Source organism: Mobula hypostoma, chromosome 23 (assembly GCF_963921235.1).
Source record: "Mobula hypostoma chromosome 23, sMobHyp1.1, whole genome shotgun sequence".
In the NCBI taxonomy this organism is placed as follows: Eukaryota; Metazoa; Chordata; class Chondrichthyes; order Myliobatiformes; family Myliobatidae; genus Mobula; species Mobula hypostoma.
In genome coordinates this window covers 31,589,794-31,597,453 of record NC_086119.1, presented here as the reverse complement: position 1 = coordinate 31,597,453, position 7,660 = coordinate 31,589,794, and the positions used below count along the sequence as shown (strand labels likewise).

Sequence of the window (7,660 nt, the reverse complement as noted above, 5' to 3'; positions counted from 1 at the left end):
CCCCACTCAATCTGATTCTTCGAACTCCTTCAAATTCTCTCCGCTGAGACCCTGAGCTTACTAAAATATATTTGTTGGTTTATTAAGATCTTCCTCCCACACACTCAGTGATTTGCTTTCTCTTTTCCACAAGTGCTGTATTGCCCGCTGTGCAGTGTTAGCATTTTCTCTGCAACAATAAAATCTACTGAACTCTTTTTCAGTGGAGCATATTCATGTTCAGCAAACAAACACGAGAACGCACTTTTTACAAAAGTAGAGCATTTTCTCACTTTGCTCTTTTTATTTATCTTTCAGTTCGTGGTAGGTACAAAGTTTCATGTGAAGTTGCAAAAGCGCAACAACAACGCCCATTTTCTTTGTTCATTTTAATAGTTACAATGTATTAAAATGTCTAATGTATCTTGGCTGACAAGCTGTCATATTCATTAACAATTGTCAGCGAGGCTTAATAGAAAAAGAAACATTTTGTGCTCCTAAGTGATTAGGAAATTGCAGCTTAAAATACAGAAATAAAGAGCTCTTTCTTCAGACTGCTGAACAACTCACACCTTGGAAGAGGTTGTTTCTGAGGCAATATGTAGAACTTACACGGAAACGCGGCATTAAATGGTTTGGTAATCTTTTTAAAAGGCAGATGTAAGATAAATAAAACCACATCTAATATTGTCGAAGCATTGAAGCTTATTAAGCACTTAGAACCATTTTTCGATGCATTTTGAAACACTGCTTTGCACCAGGTATTGGGTGTCTGTTTAATGCAAAATTGGACTGTCAGCAAGAACGACCTTGCATTTCAGAAGAGATGTTTTTTAAACCCTGCCCCCCAACTCCAATAGCACTGCAACCATTCCGGCACTTGACATGCGCAGTACACTAGGACTACAATTCCCAGAGTGGCCTGGCAGCCAGGCATGCGTATTGCGGACAGACTGCCTCTTGAGTGGCATGTTGTTTGTTACACTGTAACCAGCTGCCCGGGCTACAGCGACTACTGCTGGGACCATTATTCTGCATGCTGATAGATCGCTGCTTCTTCCACCCAACCTCCTCTCTTTCTCTAATCTTCCTGCCTCCTCCTCCTCCTCCTCCTCCTCCTCCTCCTTTCAAGGAACTTTAAAAAAAATTATTTGCAGATCAAGTGGTAATCATATAAGGACGGGGTCTCGCAGGCTTTTCAACTAGATGATCCACAAATGAGAAGGAGGAAAAGATGGAGCTGCATATCTTAGAACACAGACTGAAAGTAGCAAGTATAGCCAAGGACGGCATCCAGTTGTTTACTCACGGATTAATAAAACTTGCTTTCCTGCCTTCAAAGACAAGGTAAGTGGAGCAGAATTTTTAAAAAATAAAACGAGAAACGCGCAATATCTAATTGGGACTCCTGTACTCCTGTCTTTAAATTGAAACTGCACCGGAGGAGAAAAACAACAGTTGATGTCATTGCTGAGACACCGAGAGGCAAGATAAAAGGTAATCGCATTGACTGGAACTGTTAAAAAGGCAGTGATCTATCTACTTATCCCGGCCTACTGCAACAGTCATTGTCATCTCCAGATGGATAATGTGATTCAAACACAGCGGGAAAGTGGAGTTAAAATAAACGGCAGGCCGGGAAGTGGTGGGGGGGGGGTGGTAGTTGTGAATGAAAACGGGTCAGACATTCCGCTCTTGATTTCGGGACCTGGAGTAGCGGCTGTTGTAGGAACCCGGCTTCTGGGGCACAGGGCAGTATCCAGGCAGCGCCGGTTGGAGGGAGTCTGCACCCAGATCAGCACAGAAAGCCGGCTATATTGCAATGACACCTGATCTCCCAGGAGCTGCTTTAAATGAGCGATCTCCACCCCCCTGCCCTAAAAGAAATCTGTTTCTTGGCCTTTTTAAAATTGTAAAATCACAACGATTGCATGTTAACTATTTTAAAGACAACCCTTTCCATGCCTTGGTATCCCGGTTTATTGAACGTACGGCGATCCCAGTTCAGAGTTTGATCGCCTTTGTTTAAGTGCACAGGCATCGGCAGATACTGGAGGAATCTCGGTTTCTCAATAACTTTCGGAACATTACGAGATATTAGCTGACATTTAGCAGCGGGGCTCTTCTTTCAATTTAAACCTTCCGCGCTAATCTGATTTTTTATTCTGTTTGATCAAGCTGCCCTTCTTTGTGGATATGCTCGCTTTTTAAAAAAAATCCCTCCCAGGTATTTAATATATAGTGTTTTATGATTTGTTGCCTGGCCTCCATGTGCGGAACAGCCCACAGTTTATTGTCAGACCAGAAATGTAACTAGAGTTAATTCATCTTAATGACAACCCAGAGTTCCAGCCGGAAAGTCAAACTGATTGCAAAAAAAAGGTCGTTTAATATAGCGCTAGTTGATCTTGCAGCTAAAATTTCTGTTAGCGAAGTAAACAGATCTGATTTTTTTTTACATTGGCGTGATGCACACTTTAGCTTAATTCCGCAACGATGGGGTGCAAGTTGTGCAACAAATTTTTCTCAGAAGTTGTTGCACGCACTTTTATTTTGCTCCAGAGAAATCAGGGCGATATTATGCAAAAAGCAGGACGGGCTGACAGTCGGCGTTGCTGGCCTTTGATTCGTTTTAAGGGGCTGTCTGGTTTGTGTCACTGCGTTTCCAAATGCATGCAGTTTGTAAAGTGCAACGCAAAACGGTACGAGCGAGCAGTATGTGTTGGCTCGGTTAGATTCCTGCTGCAGTGATCGGTTGAAACGGACGTTACAGTATTTACCTAATTCAGCATCCACTTGCGTACAAAATGCTTATAGTTGATTTGGGGTGGGTGAACGGCCGCGGGAGTTGCAAGCAACCGTGAGACCTTTAACTATTCAGAAGTGTACGGTTGAGGTGCACATGAGACAGAGAACCACTTTCTGTCACTAAGTGCACTGGAATAAGAGCAAAGAGGTGTCCAGCCTTTCAGCAGGGCCGGAGTCACGTCCTTTGAAGCACAACTTTCAAAGTGTATGAGGAGCAGCAGCGGCCAGAGAGTGGATCGGTGGGGAGTGGTGAGGGAGTTGTTAATCCGGAGAAGGGCCGGAACTGTAATGAAATGCTTTCTAAAACCCAGTTGGCCGGGGGTCGATTTGCAATCGCCAGAGCAAGCACTGCAGATGCGCAGAAAGTACTGGAGACGGAATAATTGTGGAAAATGGAGCGGGTGTCAAAGTACCTATATTTTATTATATACTACCTTGAGATTCATTTTCTTGCGGGCGTTTACAGGGAAAATATAAAACTACAGAAAGACTGACAAACAACTAATGTGCAAAAGAAGATTGCAAAAAAAAACCCGAGAACGTAAGTTGTAAGGAATCCTTGAAAGCAGGTCTGTGCGTTGTAGAATCGGTTCAGAGTTGGGGTGAGTGATGTCCATGCCCTGTCAGTAGCCTGATGGTCATGGGGCAATAACTGCTCCTGAACCTGATGATGTGGGACCTAAGACTCCTGTGCCTCGTCACGAACAGGAGAAAACCAGCAGCCCACACAAAATGCTGGACAAGCCCAGCGGACCAGGCAGCATCCATGGGAAAAAAAAGTACCACCGACCCCATGAAGGGTCTCAGCCTGAAAAATCAACTGTGTTCTTTTCCACAGATACTGCCTGGCCTGCTGAGTTCCTCCAGCATTTTGTGTGTGTATCTGCTGCCTGGTTGGTAAGAGTATATAATTTTCTTGAAACCAACAAACCAGTTCTTTCCTTCTCTATTGGCTCTAAATGTTTCAGCATAGTGGCAAATCGATTTGTGGAGTGAAAACAAGGAAGATGTAGACTTATTTGGGGGAGGGATTACTAGCCTTAACGAGAGACCTTTCACCCAAACCATAAAAGGGTGCCAATTACACCTGATTTAAGTTGCCGAGAAGAGAGAGCAAACAATGTGAAAAGGTGAAGCCTTTCATTTTCTGTTCCAGTTTAAAATTCTGCTTTCACTGCTCATAATGTTGTCTCCTTCACACGGTGAGTCTGTGACGCAGTAGGTAGAACTCCATTCCTTCTGTGAGGGTGACTCTAAGCTTTAATTGTCGTGTCACTTCACTTCTCCATTCCACCACTCCTACTCTGATTTCTTCTTTTAACCTTCTGCACTGGTCCAACAAAGCACCAGGCTGACACGCTTCAGACCTCGTGACTTAACACTGAAATCAGCAAATTATTCTGTGTCACAATCGGACAATTTTGGCAAAAGGATCTACAGTAATTTTTTTAAAAAGACAGAAAAATTTGTAAAGGTTTAGTAGGTTGGGCATCATCTAGAAAGAGAAGCAGGTAAACATTACAGATCAAACTTTAACTATTACCATGGTGGCACATTCTTTCTCTCCCTTATTCTCTTTAAAATTATTTCCTATTTGTATCTATATCTTAGCAATCATCTGAATGACAGTCCTTCATCTCCCTAGCTCAGCCTACACAACCTCCCACTTGTGTCAGGGCGGCTAGTCTCGGTCTCCAACCTATCATCAATATTTACTTCATCCCATCCAACCCTCCTCTTCCGTAGTCACAGAATTAAAAAGCACGGAAGCAGGCCCTTCACCCTAACTAAGATGTCTATCCAATTTAAAACCTGTTTGCCATCTAATTTGGCCACTTTCTGATGAAAGGTTATTGGCCTGAAACAATAATTGTGCCTCTCTCCACATTGCTGTCTGCGCCCTCTAATTGTCCTAGTGTTGCCAAAGGCTGGGTGCTTCCCTGCCAGTGTGAGAGACAGGCGCTGCTTCTACGGTTGCTGGGGGAAATGGGGTGAGAGGAGGGGGTCGGTGAAAATACTGGGTGGCTCACTGGAAGAACGGTGGCCTCGCAGTTGCAGGGATCTGCGTGGAATTTGCGTTCTTTCTGGGACCGCTTGAGATTTCCTGTTGCTCCGGTTTCCTCCTACGTCCCCAAGACAGGGGTTCGTAGGCAAATTGATCATTCAAAATTGCCCTGGGTGTGGTGGTCAGGAGCAGAATCCGGGTGGTGGATCTTCATTCGAATGTGTCACAGGGAAAATTAGTTGGGTAATGGAGTTGCTCTGTTGGCTGGCTCGAACCCGATGGACATAAAATGCCTTCCTTCCACGGCATAAGGAAAATTGGAGATGGATAATTGGACCATGGCGAAGTGAGGGGAATTGTCAGAATGTTGGGTGGGGAAGAAGAGATGAGTCTGCTGATGGAATCTCAGTGAAGGTGCTGAGAAAAAGTTGAGGACAGTCCCTTTGAAGACGAAGACTGGTGTGGTTGAAGGTAAGTATGCAGGAGCACTACCCTGGATCGGAGGGAGTGGGAGTCGCTGATAAATGGTTAAGGGCTCTATTTGCTGTAGTGGAGAGGACATCTTGGTTCAGGAAGACCGAAGACCTATCAGAAGCATCAGTGTGGAAAGTCCTGTCATCAGAGCAGACTCCAAAGAGCTAAATAACTCGGAAAACGTAGTGGACGGGAAGAACTAAGTCACACTGACAGCTTTTTGATTTTCATTTACTATTTCACTGAGCCTGACCTGTGGGAGGACTTTACAGGGCATTGATGTCTCTGGACCTATGGATCTTAGAGAATGGTTGATATCTGGAACGCACTGCCAGAAGAGGTGGTGGAATCAGATGCAAAGACTGTGTTTAAGAGGAGAGAGAATAGATAAGGAAGATAATTGTAATGGGGGCTAATAGATTAAGTTGACAGTAATATCAGCATAGTTATAGTGGGCCAAAGGGCCTGTTTTTGTGTTGTACAACATCATGAGCAAGTGCTGTACAGAACTGCGGAGTAGGCCCACAGGAAAGTGAATCTCAGGGATGTGTATGGTGATAATAACATTTTACTTTGGGACATACAGGCCATATACATGGATCAAAACAGGTTCTGTTTCCACCAGAAGTTGATTTTGTCCATAAGTAGGAAAATAGAAGTCACTTAATATTCCAGTATCTGCAGATTTTCTCTTGTTTGTCACTTAATATGGTAGCTTCATCTCCACAATATTGTAATGAATGGCATAAGACGGATTTAAACTAATTCTGGTATTTGAGTAAATATATGTACACGCGTCAGTTTTTTTGTATTTAACAATATTACAGGGGGGGGTCATTTGTATGTAGGGATCCTCACAAGTCGGGTGTTCGCACCCCAGGGACAGCCTGTATAAAAGCAGGTACTTCATGGATGTGGTGTGCTGAGGGGCTCTATTTTCTGTAATGTGTAACTTTGTGTTGTGTGAATATTTCAATGGAGTCTGTTACCTGGAGCTTAAAGGCCTTGTGAGTCCTTGATTTAGAAGTTGTTAGTTTTGACAAAAAGCTGGCAATCCTAGTAGTGAAAACCTTAAACCAAGTGGAGTGTTAAACACAACCCAAAGCCATTGAACCCCAGGGTGAGAGTGCCTTCTGTTGCGATATGGTGAGGCAGGAGTTAAGGTCTTCCAGGAAGTTTGTGCAAGGAGGATACTAAAGGCCAAATTAAAAATTTGAAACAAAAGTTTGACTTGGAGAAGCAAATAAGAAGTCAGGAGATGGCAGACGGGTGTTGCTCTGAGGGTTGGATATGTAAAGTAAGATTTGAAGCATTTATACTAGTGAAGTGACTTTCTCAACCTGGCTTGGCAGTTTTGCTTTTTACTTGTTTAAGATGCACATCCAAGCACTGAAATAAACACTGAAAATGCAGATTGTTTTTGTCATGTTACATTGTCATGGCATTCATGTAAACATCAAAGCTATCTCTGTTCCACAGAGATGTCTTCTTTGCACTTGTGACATCTGAATAATGCCATAACCAATTGTCTTTCTCTGCAGACTTTACAGAGCATTGTGTGATGAAATAGTGTTCTATTGACACAGAGAGAATAAGTATGAAATGATTAACTAGATTTCTTACATTTTATTACAGTATATAGAAGCTTTCTAGTTCCTTTAAGAAGCTCTTATAAACAAAAGCTTTTATGTCTACTTTTTTCTCTTGCCATTAAAGATTAGGGTTTGAAGAATTACCGTAACTCCTGGAGTATAAATCATGTATAAATTGCCAACTCCACCGCGCCCCCCCCCCCACACCCTTATTTTGGGGATTCAGTTTTGGGAAACTATCTTCCTTGAAGATTTGCCTTAATGTTTTTCTCTGTTTCTGGGATGGCAAACAACTAGTCTTTGTTGGAAAACTTTGCTGCCAAGATTAGTAAGGTTAAAAGAAAGATAATTTGCAAAGCTTGAAGTTTGTGCTCATACTAACAGATAGGCTATTCCTCTTGTGGAGTTGTACCTATCCAAAGATTTTTAGTAGTCAGAGGACTGTGGCAATGTGTGTTTGTTACTTTTTTTCTGAACTTTCTAACTAAAGTTTGTTCCCAGATCTCTTTTTCCTGCTGAGCTGTGTGGTAGAATATCCCAGTAGAACAATGGGAATACAGATCCGTAATTCCTTGAAAGTAGCATCACAGACTGTCCAATCTGCGCCTTGTAAGGTATGAAAATGCCCGACGCAGGCCTCTCATGGTCTGAGTCGACGTTCACTCCTCCTACCCAGGGCTGTTAAGAAAGCTTTTGGCACATTGGTTTTCATAAATCAGAGTGCAGAGTACTGGAGCTGAGATGCTATGTTGAAGTTGTATAAAATAATTGGTCAAATTTACAGTTCTGGTCATCTATCTAT

At 42.9% G+C, this 7,660-nt stretch overlaps 1 protein-coding gene across 1 annotated transcript in view; it reads left to right on the top strand.

Annotated features, from left to right (window-relative positions):
- Nucleotides 1–984: 984 nt before the first annotated feature.
- The window catches only part of LOC134336744 (cytosolic arginine sensor for mTORC1 subunit 2), a 195,793-nt gene continuing 189,117 nt past the window's right edge, over nucleotides 985–7,660 (top strand). Inside the window, exon 1 of the mRNA XM_063031165.1 lies at nucleotides 985–1,326. Coding sequence (XP_062887235.1) covers nucleotides 1,214–1,326 — 113 coding nt within the window. The 5' untranslated portion in view covers nucleotides 985–1,213. The remainder of the gene's footprint in view (nucleotides 1,327–7,660) is intronic.